The sequence below is a fragment of the Lepisosteus platostomus genome, chromosome 19 (genome assembly GCF_059453375.1).
Source record: "Lepisosteus platostomus isolate fLepPlt1 chromosome 19, fLepPlt1.hap1, whole genome shotgun sequence".
Classification (NCBI taxonomy): domain Eukaryota; kingdom Metazoa; phylum Chordata; class Actinopteri; order Semionotiformes; family Lepisosteidae; genus Lepisosteus; species Lepisosteus platostomus.
The window spans coordinates 17,249,162-17,268,504 of record NC_142629.1 but is presented as its reverse complement, the minus strand read 5'-3'; the positions used below and the strand labels follow the sequence as shown (position 1 = coordinate 17,268,504).

Here is a 19,343-nt window from a genome sequence, read left to right as displayed (position 1 = left end):
CTGAGAATATAAAAATTGTTTCCTTGTAACACCACTGATCTTACTTGTTAAAGTGCCACGGTCAGGGGCTGAAGGCTGGCGAATAGCAGTTGAACAGCGAGCTGCAGGGGTGAGGCAGGCAGGCAAAAGCACAATCCAAAGTCAAAATCCAAAACCAAGAAAGGGTCAAAGCCAGGTCAGCTAGAGAATTCATTACCAAAGAAGGACAACTCCAAGATCAGGAAAACTCAGAAGTAAAAAAAAAACACAGTCAGGACACAGAGAGCAGGCCAAGACTAGTAACAAAGCACTGAGCCTGAGGGGCAGAGTATGCAAAGGCAGGTCTTAATTAGCCAGGTGCTCAGGCACACACAGGTGAGACCAATTTTCAATCAGAAGAGGTTGTCCTGGCAACCAGTGGACTGACAGGACTCTCTTTGTTAGTGGTGATTCTGTTGTGATTTATAGTTCTACAGCCAGGGCAGGTACACTATGACAGTTCCATTTTGTGAAATTAAAAACAAAATGATAGATGAGGAGGGGGACTCCTTAGGGTAAGATAAGTTACAGTACAAGTCAGCAAAAACTTAAGAGAAAACATAAACTAAAACATTTGAAGCCAAGATTATCCTGAAATTTGCATATATATGAAATTCTTCACAGATGAAATCCCCTCCATTGCTTTATATGTGTTAGCTTTTTACTTGTCTTGATCCCTCTTGGTGTGCACACTCTTCCTCACCTGTGTGCCCATTCTCGCCTGTACTTTACATTCCAGTTACCTTCCTTCCTCTTCCTCAACCTGAAGACGGCTCAACAGCAAAATGCTGTGTTTCTCCTTTCTGTTGTTCACTAGGGAATTAACCTTTACTTGTTCCTTTGCAACGAAAACTGAAATCTGTTAATTGCATAAGTATTCAGAGCCATGAAATCAATAATGTATTCGGTGGTAGGACCTTTGACAGTTATTAACAGTCAAGTCTTTTTGGCCCAGGTTTGACTTACTAGACATAATTGTCACCAGACATTAACGAGAGACATATTTACAGATTTGACTTTTTCTCTTTGTGTGGGAAATCCAGGCGTATAACTCACAGCAAAATCATTTTATTATGAGATTATACAAGGCTCTACATATCTTTGTATCTCAGTACTTGTCGGACGTTGTATCACTCTACTCCCCACCTCACAATCCTTGTTCATCTATTTCTGGTCTTGTCTGTCCGCCAAGTCTGTCTATGTACTATGGGTGACAGGGCCTTCTCCTGCTATGCCCCAAAGCTCTGGAACTCCATCCCTAAAGTTATCAGAGAGTCACCTTTGAATCAAGACTCAAAACCTTTTTCTTTAGAAGGGCTTTTATTTAACTGGTTCTCCGTCTGCTGCCCCTTTGTTTTCTTGCTGTATTGCACTCTCTTGTTGTTATTGGAGAATCCAGCTGTCTCCTCTCCTTGTGCACTCACTTTTTAACTGCTTTGAGAAGCCACATTTCAAGGTGCTAGATAAATAAAGTTTCTAATTATTGCGTGAAGCACCAGTACAAATACATCTTCCACCTTCGGAGTAGGATCCAACCCGAGCATAGCAAGTAAGGCTGTTTAAATAGTGCCTCTCTCACAGGGGCACATGTGTGTACGTTAGATCAGGAATAGGCCATTGCACACGTAGTGTTTTATGGGAAGTTAATTAATATATGGGGAAGTTTAAAAAATTGCCCTTTATAAATTGAAGACGGACCATCTCATACATTAACTTTCTATGGTGTAATGTGTGCCTTCTACTCTTCCTGTTAACATTCCGACAGCCATACCCGTTTATAAAAAGGCGAAAAAGAATGAACTCCGTAATTACATACCAATCTATATCATGTAATCAATAAAAACAAATTATAATATAACCAATGTAGTGGTCAACAGTTTTAGTACTCTAATTTATAACGGTATGGATTGTGGTATAATTAGGAAAGCTATTTAGATATTCAGGTGTCACAGAACTAGGAGGTGTCATAAATAAGCAAGTGAAATTCACAACCTGAAGATATTGTACTTGTCATATTTATTACAATTTGCAAAGCAAATACAACTGAGTAATGTAAAAAGATACAAATTTCACATTAAATGGTTGATTACTTCATATAGATTCAGGTGGTGATCTAATATGATTGCATATTCATATAAACAACTGTGCAAAAACAACTGTGACATATAAGCCAGGAAAAGAACAATTTTGTGAAAGCTATGCTCCACAAGTGATAAAAACGACCACAACTTGTTTCACACAATTTACAATTTTTACAAAGATTTAAACACAAGCTATAAAAGGGACTGCTTGCCGATACATCAGTTTATATCGGATACAAATTGCTGCATTTCATATACTGAATTATTGTAAAAACCAGATACAAAATTCTGTTAACACTTTGGCACTGGAGTGCTTTGCATGTAAATGTTTTATTTCCAAAACAATACATTAATTTGGTGTAAGCTTGATGTAAACTTCCAGGGAGCACTGACAGAAATGGGAACGGAGTGGTAGTTTAGGTAAAAGTCCAAATTCTTTGCGTCATGGAAACAATATTTTTCCGACGTGTGTGCTCCGTGTCACTGCTGACACAGCTGCAGAAACTGCCCCAAAGCCTGTCGAGATCTTCTTTTATCGGCAAACGATCTGCACCTCATAGCCGCTTGTACACATAGAGAATCTGCTGGCAATTGGGGCACCTGTGTTCCACATCCTTGCAGCTATCCACACAGAACGGGATGAGGCAGCAGCCAAAAATACACCTGTAGAACAAGAGCAAGATGAAAAAATCTTGTCAGCCATCTCATCCGAATCAATTCCCATGATACAATACTGTGCATCGGAAAAATTGTCCCCGGTTTGAGTGTGTGCCTGTCTGCACTTGTGTCTGTGTGTGCCCTGTGATGGACTGGCGTCCCATCCAGGGTGTACCCTGCCTTGCGCCCACTGCTTGCTGGGATAGACTCCAGCTCCCCTGCAATCCTGAATTAGAGGAAGCGGTTAGAAAAGGGATGGATGGGGATATGGTGTTGGACTCTGCTATAAAACAAAACAAATTTTCCTCCAGGGATAAGATTGTTTCTATCATGGGAACTGAAAATCAAAGGCAGTAGTGCAAGCATGTGGATGCGAAATAAACCAGGGTTACTCTCGTACAGAATGAGGAGGATGCCCGTCCTAGGTCAAAGCCAACAAAAACCAACAGTGATCGCTCAATTCTTTGTCACTGCTTCGGGACTCACAGTCTTAGGGGTCAATGCAACAGCCCCCAGTCAAACTGATAAAGTCTGGGCTGTAGGACTCACTCTGCACTGAAAATGAGCACATTTACCAGGACAGCTGTTTCGGAAACCTGCAGTCACCCCACATTTCCTGCAAATAAAAGTGGCTCACACTGATGTTTTCCTTTTAAAGTTGTATTTAACTTGCTGTTGCTGCTGCTGCTGCTGCTGTCCCGCGATTATGTTTTTGGCAAGTCCTTTAATGTCCTTGTATTGGAGCATACATGCAAATAAGCATTTCATTGCACTTGGGCATGTGACAAACAGGAAAAAAAAACACTCTTGAAATCACCATGCCCATTCCAAAGGTCCTTTGGAAATAAACTGCTGCCTAAAGGAAATACAATAGTCGGGACAATGGGATGGAATATACATTATATTTAGAAGGGAACAGTTTTATTCCATTTGTTTGGAGGCAGAGTTAGTCATTTATATACTTATCCATGTTTGGCTCCATTAATATCCTCTGTACAGTCACGAGCAGGAAATTTTAATAAGTCTAGTGCACATATTAAATGGACGTTGACAAACCACTGAATGAGCTGAATGAAACAAAAAGACAGGTGGTAGGCACGACTCTATTAAATATACCAGTATGATGAAATGTTTCCCCAAGTGTTTTCTTCTGCGTGATTTTTAGAACACAAGGAGGAGTGTTTTTAATGCCCAATCTGCCGTTTGATTTCATGCCTTTTCTTTAACAATAGAAATTAAGAAAAGCAAATACAATTGCTCCTTCTGCTTTATAAGGAGGTAAGAATGGTTACAAACGAGGAGGCCATTTGACCCCCCCATCTCACTTAGTAGCTGACTGATCCGAGGATCTCATCCAGAACGAAGCCAGGGTATTCACCTCAACACCACAATTCGCTTACTAGTTCCATACTGCCAATACTCTGTGGATGAAGTACCTTCTGTTCTCAGTTTTCAGCACACCTCCATGTAGTTTCCTCTTGTATCCTCAATGGAGAATAATGGATTCTCCTAGGTTGACTTTGTGAATGTCCTTGGGATTTCAAATTGTCTATTGGGTCCCCTTATAATCGTAACTGCACGAGATACATCTCCTCCTCATACACCGATACCTGCTGTAATTCGATCGTAGTGTCACATCATCGAGGTGGGGGCTACACATTGGGGGTGGTGGAGGGGAGTCCCCAATACCTGTCAAGTGCTTTGAGTGGAGTGTCCAGAAAAGCACTATGTTAGTGAAAAGATTATTATTTATAAATCTTTAAGAAAGAGAATGTAACTGGTCACTCTTCTCTGGATGGTTTCCAGAGAAAGTCTGAAAATGACTGAAAAATGTATCTCAGTATGTGGATTCTCACCCAAAGAGAGTCAGTGTGCCACAGATGAGCCAGGTGAGCAGGCCAGACTTGTGTTCGGTGCTGGTGATGATCTGGTGCTGGCAGCTTGGGCACAGCGTCTGCCCAGGCACGTCTGACAGCACAGGACTCACTACCACCTGGGTTACTGGCGAAATACAGCAGAGAAGGCAAAGTTCAACAAAGAGTGCACGTTATTAATCTAGCGTACCACCTGAGCTTTTCACCACGTCACTGTATTCACAGAACTTGTTTTTTAAGTCAAAAGACAAGCATATCATCACAATTTCAATTTCAATAACCATGTATCCATTTGTCCAGATCCTATCCCACCTAGCACAGAGCACAAGGTGGAACACACCCTGGACAGGACACCAGTCCATCACAATGCACACACAGACAAAAACACACACACTCACACCAGGGCCAGGTTTCAAAGAAGCCAGGTAACCTAACAATGTCTTAAGACTGTGGGATAAATCTGGAGCACCCGTCAGGAAATCCACATGAACAGGGGAACATGCAAACTCCACGCAGAGCATCTCAGGAATTGAACCTAAGGCCTCAGTGGGGAGCATTTCTAATCACTACGTTACTGTGCCGCACAACGACAAACACAGTAAGGGCTTAAATTACAGCCTTAATTTTCCCCCATTCAGTTGGCTTTTAAAACCGTTTTAATTATTGTGACAACAGGAGTCCTGCTTTTCAAAACGGACTGATGCAAGCTTCAAGTGGCAGAAAATAATTTTTAAAAATGGCCCAGTGTGAGCCAGCAACTGCAGACCCGTTAACCATCACCACACTCTGCTTGAGTTTGTGTTCTATATAATATTCACCCTGCTCTTAATTTGGTATCTTTACTGATCGTGGACCAGTTTTCCCAGCAGGTAAGAATTCAAAAGAGCGGTCATTTTGGAGTGAGATCTTTAAGAAAGGAGCTGAAGAAGATTGTTGCTGAACAGAACAGGGAATATTCTTTTGGTTTGTGATGCTCCGAGATAATACCAGTTGACACGTCGGCCAGTGAAAGCCACATCCAGCAGGGTGCAATTACAAACAATGAAGCACTAGAGGGCACTGCAGGTCGGTTGTAGCAGGAAGGTTTTTTTTAGCGACAGCCTGGGTTGAAAATTAACACGCTGTTTACGTCTGGGCATTTAGGCCATTTTATTCAAATAATCGGCACAGATGAAGAAGGGGAGTGGATCTCTTTTTTTTAGACAAGCGTGATAGGAACGGGCACTGGGTACTTCATAAAAAGCAAAGGGGAGAAAAACAAGGTGCCTTGTACGTTAAAGAAGAAAACATAACCTTGCCTTTAGTTAGCACAGGATAAATGGTGTGGCTCCCCGCACTATTTAAATCTTAGGAGTAGGGTATTAAACTATTAACCTTTAAGCAGTAATGCTGACAAAAACAAAATCAGTTGTATTTTAATTAAATTCTTAGCTCTGCATCTGCCAGGACTCACTCACAGTCATGGACTGGAGAAGACACATTGCCTCTTGCTAGGCCAGTGGTTCCCACCCATGGAGGAACACTGTGTCTTCTGATTTTGCTCCTGGTTCGTTCTCAATTGGTTTCAGTTTTGTATCTGAGGTACATCTGAGATTCATAATTATATATAAAATGAACATTTAAACAAGCAAGCGGATCAAAGAAGGCATCAGTTTGCATGGAGATGTGGAACTCGGCTGGAAAAGAAACCAGCAAATGGTGTCCATCCAGGATCAGGGTTAGGAACCACTGGGATCGAGACTCGGTGTCCCTCCAGGACCAGGACTGCGAGCCGCTACTCTAGCCATCATTGTAGTTCTTAAATCATGCTCCAAGATCAGAGGACCTTCCCCACACCTTACGGATAAATTATAATTTTGTTTCCCATTGTTCAGGTTGGCTTTATGTGAGGGTTCTGCAAGCAGGGAGACTGGCAATTCCAGGTGTTTAAAAGGAACAGGGAAGTGAAATGTAGCTTAAATTAATGGTTAGGGTCAAACAACACATCCCTTATACCACCCACCCCCTAAAGGGCATCACAGGCTGGGTGGAATCAAGGGAGAGATGAAAAGGCAGGCAGGGCTTACCGACTTGAGGAGGCACAGTAGGGGCAGGGCTACTATATTGAGGTGGTGTAGGATACGGCCCAGGATAAGGTCCTAGAACAACAAAGAGAGGATTTGTCAAATATACACGGAAAACTGTTTATTTAATGAGCAGATTTGAATAAACTCTTTATTGCAGTGCACTGGTACTTCAGACCTGTATGGCTCCACTCCCTAATCCCTCTCTCTGCTGCCGAGAACGTGTTTTCCGTCTCGATTCCTCAGCATTTTCATTTACCTTGGGATCAGACCAAATCTTTCAGCAGTAATGTTGACAAAAATAAAATCACTCTTTAATTAAATGGTTCTGCCTTCGCCAAAGAAGCACTAAAAGGAGCCCTTAAGTGTCTCTTTTCATTAACATATTTAGCTGATGTTTTTATCCAGAGCACTACATTGCAATCCTTTTAATACAATTTAAACGGGAACTGCAAAGCTATTTTGGGGGGTTAGAAAGAATCAGCATTGATGGGTCCAATTAAACCACGATAAAAGTACAATGTTCATTGTAACTTGTAAAACCTTCAATCAACATCACAAAATAGACAAATTTTCCAGGTATGGGCAGTGCCATATTCTGCAATTCAGAATGAGGAAACAAAACTTCTGGTAACGTGTTGCGACACTGTTACATTGTAAACCAGCAGGTTTGTGAGGACACCTCTTTTCATCCAACAGAAATCGACTTTGGGGCAGTTTTGCCGATAAATGGAGCCTACCTGTTAACTTTGCACGCAGATCACGTTGGAAACTTTCTGCGGTGAAAGGTCTCCTGCACAATCTGTACTCATTCGCTCGTTCATCGCATTACATGTGTCATTACAGGGACTAGTGAGCGGGGAGGGCTGCTTCACTTCACAATTCACGTGAGCTCTCACTCTCGCAAGGGGTTTGCGACAACTTGGCGACTTACAGGGCTTTTACAAACTGCGGGATTTTGTGCTTAATTCAAAAAATTGTAACCTTTTTCCTATGCCATCGATGAATTGATTTTGTTACTGAGATTTGATCACCAGTCTGAGAAACTGGGACCGCAGTTCCCCTTTAACTGGAGCAACCCAGGCAAACTGCTTCATACAAGGGTACAACAGCAGTCTGCCATCCCTGTGAAAGAAATCAGAAATGGGACACCCTAAGCCAAGGGAGACCTGAGAGGTAGCATGCATGTGAAGGCCATGAAATTGTAAGTGTGGATACTGGGACATGGCCACACAAGTGTAGAGCCCTAACCCCTGTTCCACACTGCCCTTACAAACTGTACTATTAAGACGTTCACACTCCCGAGACCCCTAAATAAGACGACATGAGTGAAATGTTTTGCATCTTCTAACAGCGTAATGTTATGAAAAAATACAACATGTTATAAAGAATAAAAGTCAACAGTTACAGTAATAGGGAATGCGGTTTCAGATTACTTTTTTTTTTTAGAAGATTGAAATGCAAATGCAAATCTCCTAGGATTTGAAAAGTAAAAAAGTGCACTTGTGTGTACAGGATACTGTATACCGAATGTACCTGGCAGCCTTAGGATACCAGAAAAAATACTAGTTTCAGCTAGCTGCTAAAAACCAAAATATGAACATTTTTTTTTTGCACTTCATTTGCAATTTCTGTCCTGATGGACAGTGTGATCTGAACTTTTATCAAAACATCACCTGCAGTTCACACTTGTACAACTACTGAGCAGAAAGGGATAATAACATTCTTTTCTATTAAAACGTGCCTGCTGTGCGTCGATCATGACCATCAATTGCCCGCTCCAACGCTGAATTCAACGAGTGTTATTTCTGCTGGATTTCATTCCGTTTTTATCATCCGGATGTCTGAATCTACCAATAGAACATGGCCAATACTCACCACTCTGATACGGAGTGCTCTGGTACCCTGCTTGAGGTGGACCCATGTCATAGCTGGGGCCAGGTGGACCAGGGTATGGGGGACTGGCCACGCCCACAGGTACACCTTGTCCCTTCTCCATTGGCTGAGGTTCCTTTGGGGAAGAAAAACCAAGGATTGTAAAGTCATTCAGGATCAGGATCAAATTTCTGGTCCACACAATTGTGTGACTGCAAAAACATTAGGTGACTCAAGTCCGTCTTCTTTTCATCCGTTTCTTCCAATTCAGGGTTGCAGGGGAGCTGGAGCCTATCCTGGCAAACAGTGGACAGAAGGCGGGGTACACCAGTCCATCGCAGGGCACACACTCTCACCACACCAGGGCTAATTTTCTCAGAAGCCAATTAACTTACCAGCATATCTTTGGACTGTTTTGGAGGAGACCCACTCATACAGGGAGATAACTCCACACAGATAGTATCCCAGGGTCGAACCCAGGGTCCCAGTACTGTGAGGCAGCAATGCTAATCACTGCACCACAATGCACTTAGTAGTACAAGTCACTTGACTAAAAATCAATACCTGTAACAGAGCTGCAATTCATCAGGGCTACATTGTTGTCCAGGCACAGAATTGTATTGACATGGCTGTGTACTGTACAAGGTACACTGAGAAACACAAATCTCTCTCTTTCGCACAATGGACAACCCATCCTTTCCATTTTCTAGTCAATGCGGGGAAGGCATAAAAAGGTCAATAGAATATTAGGCTATAGAGATAACTGTACATCAAGGGTTGTTATGTTAAAGTTATATGACGCACGAGTAAGGCCTCATTGGGAACGTTGTGCGCGTTTTTGGTCACCACCTCACAGAAAAGACGTTGCTGCTCTGAAAACCATCCAGAGCAGAACAACCAGACATATTCCAGGGCTTAAAGGGATGCCCAGCGTTGACAGACTGAAGGGATCAAACCTTTCTCGTCCTGAAAAGGGAAACTGCAAGGGGTCCTGATACAAGTCTTTCCTACCACTGAGAAAGTCAACCCAGTGGACTTCTTCAGATATAGCCCAGACACGAGATGAAACTACTGTACATGGCAGTGGGTTCACACCCGAGGACAAGCAGATCTCCTCTACCCAGAGAGTTCGTGGTGGGTGGGCAACAACGTGTTGCAGCCATTACATTGGCTTTTTTCATGAAACAGTTGGACGGGCTCTCGCACCTTGGGGCGATACAGGGCCACCTGCGGCAAATTAGTGGGCAGACACTTAAGAGACCCACTATCGGCTATTCCAAATTGTACAGCTTTTAATGAGTTACAGCGATCATACATTTTAAAAGTCCCATTGTTTCTGGCAGGGTGTGTCCTGTTTGAGTGAGTGGGTAGACTCCCGATATAGTAATAGAAAACAATGAAATACAAGCACTGACTGCGCAGTAAATTACTTCATTTGCCTCGGTCAGCTACAGTACACGCAGAGCACTTTTATTTATATCTATAGCTCTAATGAAAGCTTTCTTTTGTTAAAAGGGAAGCAACTCTTTATTGCAGTTTTAATTTCCCCTTTCGAGACTCTTACGGAGTTTCTCTTAAATGCAAGGACCAAATCCCTTAACTTAAAGTTAAAAATACATGAATAGGTTTTGTAGTCAGGAAGGGGGTAGTAACTTTCTGCTGGCGTAGAGACGGCTGAACGAAACAAGCTGAGGGAATACCGCAAAAACACAGAAAAGCAGTAACACCGACAGAATCAATTGTGCTATTTCTTTTAATATAATATCAAGTGTTACTTCTCCAACACAGGAGCGGTACATGTTCTGGCCACAGAAAAAAGGCAAACATTTCACGAGCTTAACCTCAAAGTCTGATAACTTGAAAACTGTAGGTGCTGCTTTAAGCATCAGTTGTTGCTTCTTGACGGTAAATACTGTAAAAAAAAACTCTTACTTTTCAAAATTAGTTTCATTTTTAAACCGGCCTTCTGAAAATTGCGAAATGTATTAAAAAATAAGGCTACTGCTGTTGTTTTGTACTGGTGCTTGGTTTGATTATAATCTCCTTAGTAGTTTTTGAGATCCATTCAGATTTTCAAAGAAGAATGCCGTTTTTTTAAAAAAAAAATATTCAGCCTAATGGTGTTTTTGCCACTTTGCACCAGAAAAACAAGGAATTCACTTCATTTCATTTACAGTCCTCAAAACTAACATCCACCCTATCTGCTCTGCTGTAAACGAGGCAAAGCAATGAAGTCAGCACACTACACACTGCCCCCGAAAGATGTTTAAGACGTATCTTACCTTAAATTTCTCAGGAAATCAAAGCCGTGGCAGCGAATGTTAGTGAGCCTGGGCAACAGCTAATCGCAAAAAAACTAAGGGTGGGGTTGGAGAGATACGAGTGAGTACTAGTTTTGATGACTCCGGATAATCTGTCATGAGACTGCCTACTTCTACGTAATTTAATTTGCGTCCTTCAATAATCTTTCAGCGGCTCTTCGTTGGCTTGGGGCCAATGTCGAAGGTCATTCAACGCCATAGTTATAAATTAGATCAGAGTTGAATTTAGAACTCGAGTCGGGCTAAATCTAAATTTGGCATAGATCTCATAAGATCTATATTTCTAAAGTTCAGAAATATCTTACGTGAGTTTAGAAAACACTATATCAATGTGTTCGTTTCGTCCCCTGCGCTTAGAAGCAGGTTTATATGTTCATTGTTACCATTATTGTAAAACGTAGTATTCTGAACCTTCATTTTCGTGACTATTGTAGAGATATATAAAAATACAGGGTAGAGCAGAACCAAAACAGTACATCAGTGAAGCAAATTTAAAGCAGCGAGTGCAAAGACTATATCAGTTTTAAATATGCTTGTACAAAGAGCATACAGTGGAACGGCCTTCAACAAAGGGCTCTTGTGATCTTATCTGTCTGTTAGAAATGTAAATGATTTATGTGGAAAGTGTGTTAGAGTAGATGCACGCCCTTGATTACAAAACAAGGAAGGTACGAAATGAAATTAAAGAAGTATACCTCCGATCTCAGTTTCGTAAAAGCCCGATTAACGGAAAGCCAGACAAAGTTATATGGCACGCACACCAGTAGAGAAAGTTGGTGAAATTCAGCGGGCATTCTCCAGTATGAGCAGGACGCCATACAGCACTGTCGGACTGTAGGGCGATGTACTGTATACATTTGAGCATAAGGTTAGGGGAACCATAAATCCTTTCAAACCCCCCACTAACTCCCAAAAAACCAATGCGTTTCACAAATTTTGATAATTGCATACATTGAGTGGACATGGAAAGTGAAAAACTGACGAGAAACTATGACTTTTGAGATCTACCTCTGAACCCACCCAGTTTGTAGATGGATTAGGCACTAGTTGTCGTGCTGAATGTTTTAAACACCGTTTCCTTCGTGTTTAATGAAACGTGCAGACACACTTAACGCGGTCGAGATCAATTAGAATGTTATCTTATGAAAGCGTTGCGGGTTCGAGTAGGGAGCTCATCGGCGTGCTGTGGCCCCCGACGAAGCTTAATTCACTTGAGGATGGGGCTGGAAAATTCCAGTTAAAATACACACAACAATAAAACAGGGAACGGCTCGTCGCTCTGCGCTCATGGAACATGCTGTGACTAGCTGCAGCCCTTTAATCCAGCCTCGACTAATGACGGATCACTCTGCAAACAAGAAATGCAAGGACACGTATTTACGTTCGTTTTGTCCGCCTTCAACAAACACAAAGCGTCATACAGTATACACACTCGCACAGAGAGGGAATTTATATTTTTTCATTTGACCATTGTTCATCTTTTAAACAGTTTAGCAATTTTTGCCTGAAGAAACACCAAATGGCTTTGTAATTGTTTCATAACTTCTTAACTGTAAACTTTGATATCCTGTGTCAGGACAGTACATCCTTCTCTATGATCAATCGCATTCCACAAGCCTGTTCCTCAATACCTGCTTTACTACTTTTCGCAACATCCTTCTGTAACTATTCAGTACAAGCAGATATTACCATTAGGTTCCTCATTCGCAGCTGGTGAGCTATCGGAAGCACCGAGAGGAAAAGCACCTGTGCTCTTAAATCATGATTGAGTGTCGGTGTGACTGTTTTGCCTCTTGGCTTGTTTATACGGGAAGAGACAAATGAAGAGAAAAGGGAAGCTAAACTCCATAAATGCCATCATAATAAAATAGAATATAAACAATGGACTCATTGTGTGAAATGAATGTGTAACTTAAATAACATGCGAATTTAGTTGCTGATGAAATCTGCGCCACAGCGTATTACGCCTACTCAAGGTAGCACGTGGCGTTAGCAAACACCCCCCCCGCCAAGACCCTGTTAAATTCAAGACGTACATTTTGTGTACCGCCTTGGTGAGCTGAATTGACACACCCGCAACGTTACTTTAAATGCTAGGTGCAGCCTGGATTTCAATGATAAAGCTATATCATTGCACTAAGTGCAATTAGCGATGTATATACAGTATATTGTACAAAAAATGCTGTCCTTCTGTGTTAACAAGTCTTAACGCACTGAAAAGACGATTTTGGTGGCACGCTTGCCTCCGCAGTATGCAACAGTTATATTACGTTACTGTATATCGTAGAAAAAATGGACGACCGCAGCGAAATTGATAAACCTGTTGGAGAAAATCTATAGGTCTATATCCACTTCTTAAAAACGATAGTAATGCCCTCTATTAATATGTTAAAAAGAGCTAAAGAAAAAAGCCAGTCCCAGCTTGTTCCGCCTAAAATGCTTAACGTTACACATTTCGATTTTGTATTTTGGTTTACATCGATACTGACTGAATCCACCTTTCAAATCGGTAGACACAATCTGGCATTTAAGATCTTAAAATCGTAGCCTTAACCTGAGGCATTTTAAATAGTTGTCAGACGGGAAATTCCGAACCAAAGGCAGCTGGCAGCAACAACCAAGCCGTGCTCTCTGGTTCAGCACTCAGGAATGTGGATGTCAGCCCTTCATCATTTTTAGTGAAGACTTTTCAGACAAGGCTTTCTTGCATCAGCCCGATTCAAGAAGAGCAGGAAAAGGGAAGGCGAGGGTTATCCTCCTGGTCAAAACCAGTTCAGAGTGGACCTCTGAAAGCAATGTTGCGGAAGGGTGTCTCGCTACAGATACACAACTGCATGTGGCGAAGGGTGCTCAGTTTCAGTAGGTTAGTTGGGTCCGGTTGGCTGTTGTTAGTTGACCACGTATCATGCGTGACTGGGTGTCTCCCCCCCCCCCCCCCCCATAAATGCATTTTAGAGCCCTATCTTATCATTAATTCTTAAAAATAATAAAAAAAGATCATACACATCACGCGAAGGCTGTCCACAGACTCTTGTTTTGAATGACGTTTTATGACCTCCCTGTAATGGAAAATCAATAAACATGCACTTTCATCCTGTGTATTTTTATTACCAAAACGCTTTTTGAAAAAAAAAAACCACGTTTCCTAATCGTTCTGTTAGGTAACGCATAATTTGAGATTTCTTCCTTTATTCACAATAATACTGCGTTTATTATCAAGTTTAATTTTTATCCAGTGAAACAGGTTTTGAAAGGTTTCTGAGGGAAAGTGGTACAGAGGAGCAGAATCGTTGTTTTGCCAACAATATCATGTTTTGTAATCTCGTTCCTTGTGTTCTCAGCGTGTCGATGGGCATTATCAGAATTTTTGCTTTGATTTTGCAGCTGTTTACAGCAAAACAAATACAGCAGGATCAGAAACATTGACTGATCTAGAACGTGCCTAAACATTTTCTGAATTAAATTACACAGAAGAACTAAGGAAACCACAAATTACAGGCTTTAATACAAAAGCCACGTTATACCCATTGCATGTATTGTAAGACAGTATAGACACCACCAAGAGCATTTTGTTATTTCTTTGCACAAGAAAACTGGAATTATCGTACACTTTGAAAGGTACAATATAGTAGGATATTAGTATATGTATACAGTATATATGATGCCACAACCTTGCTTTCATTGACAATTCTCTCATTGTCCTTGCATAGTTACACAGTCACACTACAACAGGCCTTCATTCAAACAGCTCTTTCCTCACAGTAGTCTAGTGCACAGGCACCTTCGGAAAAGAGAGGCTTTTACCGAACATTATCGTCTTGCACACCCAGAGGTGTAAAATGCTATTTATGTTGTACTAAACATCTATCCATCCATTTTCTAACCTCTTAATCGAATTCAGGCTCATGGGGCAGCGGGGGTCTATCCCGGCAAGGAAGGGGCATTAGGCAGACTACACCCTGGATGGGACTCCAGTCCATCGCAGTGCACATACAGACACAGACACAAACCCACTCACACCAGTGTCAGCTTTCCCTGAAGCCAATCAACCTACCAGTCTGTCTTTGGACTGTCGGAGGAAACAGTAAATTGGAATAACATGAGGAAACCCAGTCAAACAACACCCGCTAAGCCCTTTGCACACAGGTAACCCGAACAACCACGGTCAGTCTAACACTCGTCTGGCACAACTACTCTGACAGGTAGAGGACTGGTTCCGTAGAGTCCACAGGGATGCAGACTGTACTTCTGAATCATCCTTTTTTCGTGTAGGAAATTGGACTCAGTACGTTTTCAGAAAACAGGTTTCCCAAGCCCCCTCAATAATTATTTCACTATTTATGTACATGAATATGTTAGACAATACAGACATTGACAAAGCAATCGTGCATGTCTCATCTACTCCCCCTACGATTTTCAAAACGTCCCCATAAATCTCATAAAACAGGCACAGGGGAAACAAAGAAATAAACAACTTCTTTGTTGTAATAGATCTTAAAAGATTCCTACATGCAATTCCATTAATCCTCCCACAGGGATCAGAGGCTTTGATTTTGTGCACATTTCGAGGACTAGTTTACTGTACTGACTGCAAACAAAATGCAAGCAGCTGTACATTGGAGAAGCAAAACAGGACAAATGTTGTGAAGCCTTAACAAAGTAATTGAATCAAACCCCACAACACTGAACTTCAGGAGCAATAAAGCTGATGGCATCACTGCTCTAGAATTAGTGCTGTGGAAACAAATTAGGCACATAAAGCAGGGAAGGGCAGAAAAAAACAGCAACTCTGAAGCATCTTATCAGTCAATAAATGCAGAAACAGATAGCCCATTCAATATTCTTGGCGATGTCATTGGGAGCACTGAAACATGGCCAACAGAGAGTGGTGGTGCCACATACAACAATGCGGACAAAAGGCAGTCTGAAGAGATAGAAAAATACATTACAATACATTTTATAGAGAACATCCTGGGTTGGGAGGGTTTCAGAGTTCACATGAGTCAGACTTACAAAAAGACATTCAGAGGACATGAAGTTAGATGTAAGCTATAGACTGTTCACTGCAGATATTGGTTATAATTAGGACCTGGGGTATTTCTTGTCTAATTTTCTAACCCGTGTTTCAGTCCTCTTGCAATTAGAGGATGTTATAGCCTCTTTTAAAGGCACTTACTATACAATTATCCCATTGTGATACCTTAATCATTTCAGCTAGATATTTAATTACTACTAGATACATGTATAAACATGTATCCATCCATTCATTTTCTAACTGCTTCTTCCAATGCAGCATTGCAGAGGAGCTGGGGCCTATCTTGGCAAGCAACGGGCACAAGGCAGGGTACAATCTGGACAGGACGCCAGTCCATCACACACACAGGCACTCACACTCATACCTTGCTGTCAGATGGTCAATATACAGTATATTAATGAGATGCAGATTCAGTGTTTAGCTTCCTTGTGTTCGTTTTTGCTATGGATTACAGAATAAATAAATACCCATTCAGCATTTTCAAATCCCATCTACAGTAGTTAAAACTCAATTTCTTATACTAGTTTTTAATTCTGTTTAATTTACTGTATTAATTTGTGTACACCTTTCTGGGTTTTTGCATACTGCAGTTATACAGAGCCCTAAGTGATGCCCCGTGAAAGGTTATTATTATTATCACCACAACATACATTCAAAACTAAAAACTGGACAGGTTTGACTTTGCGACTTTACTGCTTTGACCAAGAAGGGGGCCTAGTTCAAGTTTGAATCTTAGACCAAGTCAACCCACCGCAGTTTTTCAGAATAAACACTGTAGCAAGTGAATAGGAGGTGATTCCTTACACAAAAGGTTGTGGGAGGGTGGAACAAGCCACCCAATAATGTTGCTGAATCGGTTACTGGCATCTTTCGGGAAACATCTGGATGAAATCTTTGGCAAATGGGTGGGGGAGGCTGATAGGCCAAATGACCTCCTTTTGTCCAGAAGATTATTTTGTTCCTGTGATGGACAGACTACTTTTAACTAATCTAATGAATTCTCAGTTAGTGCACGTACCAATTTAAAGGAGAAAGGATCAAGGTGTGGAAGAAGAGAACATTGATTCTTTTTCCAATAGGAAATCATTTTTAGTTTAAAAAAAAAAACTTCACCTTCACAGCTATGGCATCTAGCTGCCCTAAATCTTTGTACAAGGACACCTTTTATTCTGTATCCATGAAACTGTATCCCATAGTAAACACCCATGGTAACAGCAGTTTCTTCCTGTGTGTCTTTTCTAAGGGTGTATTTCTTGTTCCAAGATGGCTTTGAGTCCTTTGAACTTTCCATTGCCTTGTATATACTACAATTTCACAAAACCTTTCAAGGTTTTACTTGAAATGCTAAAAAACAGGTGTCAGCCACAGATAGAAACCTCTTTATGAGATTGCAGACATTAAAACATTTTCACCTAGATAAGACCATATTTTCAGTTTACAGTATTACTGTACTGGTTTTTGTCTGATACAGATTTTGGTTCATTAAAGCAGTAAGATTAGATATTAGTTGGTTATTTGTAACTGCTACTGCATGTTTACCAAAAGAATAAATGGAAAGACTTTTATCAGAGGTGGACTAATTATGATTGTTTTGTCTAACGGTTCAACTGTAGAAAATAATCCCTTGTTATCTGTACACCTTTTCAAATTGAGGATTTCTCTGCTGGATGCAATTAATTACATTTTGGTAGTGATCTCAAAGACGTGACAGAACACATTTTGGCAAGTGGAATTTAAAGAATTAAGAACTAGCACCAAAATGAGTGTAGAAATAGAAATTTGAGTAAGACCCGCTGGAGTGAAAACCATAAAAACAAAAAAAAAGTAAAACTAACATTAGGCCAGGGAAAATGAGGATAATGAACTTTTCTAGCAGATCTTTTGGGAAGTGACAGGCCATGTAATTTGCCTTCAGTTCCAAAGGAATAATCCTACCTTGTCTTTTATAACACTACTTTTATCACAGCCATATCGATATTTGTGAGAGTGATTAAATCCTTAAGAAGAAAGCTGTTTACACGTAAAGTGAATAAATGTGCAAAAGCAGCTAAGCATTACTATTAATATTTTTTTATTTCAATATAACATCAAGTAATAATAGAGGAAGTATAAGTAGGCTTATAATAGTGAGAATATAGTTTAGCACTTACTCTCTCGCAAGAACACAAGTCTGTGGTCGGCTCTTTCAGTTGATGTGGGAAGCTGTCCGTACTCTGGGCTTATCGAGTGTAGAACCGTTTCCTATGAAAGGCTTTTTTTCAACTTCATAAACCCTCCTACAGCAAGTCCTTATATGGTAAATAATGAAGTATTGCTTTAAATGTGATAACATCTGAAGTGGGTTTCTTTTCCAATCCCTGTTCAGACTAACAGAACCAGACACACATGGTTGGAAAACTGGATCCGAGAAAGAGGCAAGCTTTTTTTCTGTTCAAACATAGAAAAAAGCACAACTATCATTCAATTAGGTCCAAGCAAATGTGATGTCTGCTTAGGTTGGAATGTAACTCCGTGTTCATTTGGTTTAGGGCTTGAAGGAAACTTGACTTACAAAAATGTGTGTGGGAGGTTTTCACAACAGAAACTGTGGGAGCAGGCTGGTGATTAGATCGACCTACCAACTTTCAAATCTGGGCCTAATATTTACTCCTGTGACCACTAGGTGAGACAGACTAACTTCATATTTGAAAACTATATAACTCAGATCTATGAACACATACTGTATAAGCAGCTTTGAGGGATAGAATGACAGAATCAGGTTGTCACTGGAGCTCCTATTCGAATACATGATTGATGAGGACGTGGGACTGAAGGTTGGGAAGTAGAGATAGCTTAACAATATCTGCTATTCGAGATTTATTGTGTTAACCAGGACAATAGTCATCAGAACTATATGTTTCTATCACTGCTTGGGCTAGCAATACTGGAACCCAATTAATGATTCCTCATTACTTTAAATATATAAAGTCTCTTGTTAAATTAGATATTAATTTAATTGGTGTATATTTATCACCACTTTGTACAGTCATTGGGGGATATTTACCATTATGTTTTAGTAAAAGTATATGGTTTCTTTGTTGTTTGTTAGTATGCAGCCCTTTCCGACCACAATTATTTCCTGTTCAGATGTGTGTGGCTAATTTCTGTAACCTCACAAGATGATGGAGCTCTTGCTGTTTTATCATTTCCTCTCTCTGTCTGAATTTCACATGACAGGACAGTTCTGAAATCAAATTGTGAACGGAAAATAACAGTCATGAAGACTCACACGCACGTGAATTCTTTCCTAACCTCTGAATTGTTTTTTCTGGCTTTGTGAATTACAACACCGGCAAAAGCCGTCCATTATTGAAAAAAAAAACCCTACTCGTTCCTGCTTCGGATTACAGCAACCTACAGCCACCCAAGAAACCGATGGG

At 40.8% G+C, this 19,343-nt stretch overlaps 1 protein-coding gene across 3 annotated transcripts; it reads right to left on the bottom strand.

The window, feature by feature from the left end:
* Nucleotides 1-2,017: 2,017 nt before the first annotated feature.
* On the bottom strand, nt 2,018-18,232 carry LOC148645289 (lipopolysaccharide-induced tumor necrosis factor-alpha factor homolog). 3 transcript variants are annotated; one of them, XM_088613436.1, is made up of 6 exons: nt 18,075-18,210; nt 16,289-16,365; nt 8,572-8,704; nt 6,697-6,768; nt 4,613-4,757; nt 2,018-2,762 (listed from the first exon to the last, which is right to left on the bottom strand). In XM_088613436.1, the coding sequence occupies exons 3-6, from the start codon at nt 8,690-8,692 to the stop codon at nt 2,654-2,656; spliced, it is 447 nt and encodes a 148-aa protein (XP_088469562.1). In that variant the 5' UTR covers nt 8,693-8,704; nt 16,289-16,365; nt 18,075-18,210; the 3' UTR covers nt 2,018-2,653. The 3 variants fall into 3 exon arrangements, with proteins under 3 accessions (XP_088469562.1, XP_088469559.1, XP_088469560.1); XM_088613433.1 differs by lacking the exon at nt 16,289-16,365 and having other exon boundaries at nt 18,075-18,232; XM_088613434.1 differs by lacking the exons at nt 16,289-16,365; nt 18,075-18,210 and adding an exon at nt 10,851-11,202.
* Between the last annotated feature and the right edge of the window lie 1,111 nt (nt 18,233-19,343).

Bases quoted from the DNA above. Each gene is read 5' to 3' on its own strand.
- LOC148645289 (XM_088613433.1), bottom strand. From the start codon at position 8,692: ATGGAGAAGGGACAAGGTGTACCTGTGGGCGTGGCCAGTCCCCCATAC. The intron at 6,769-8,571 runs GTGAGTATTGGC...TTGTTGTTCTAG, and splicing joins GAGCACTCCGTATCAGAGTG to GACCTTATCCTGGGCCGTAT. The intron at 4,758-6,696 runs GTAAGCCCTGCC...GTATTTCGCCAG, and splicing joins TACTGTGCCTCCTCAAGTCG to TAACCCAGGTGGTAGTGAGT.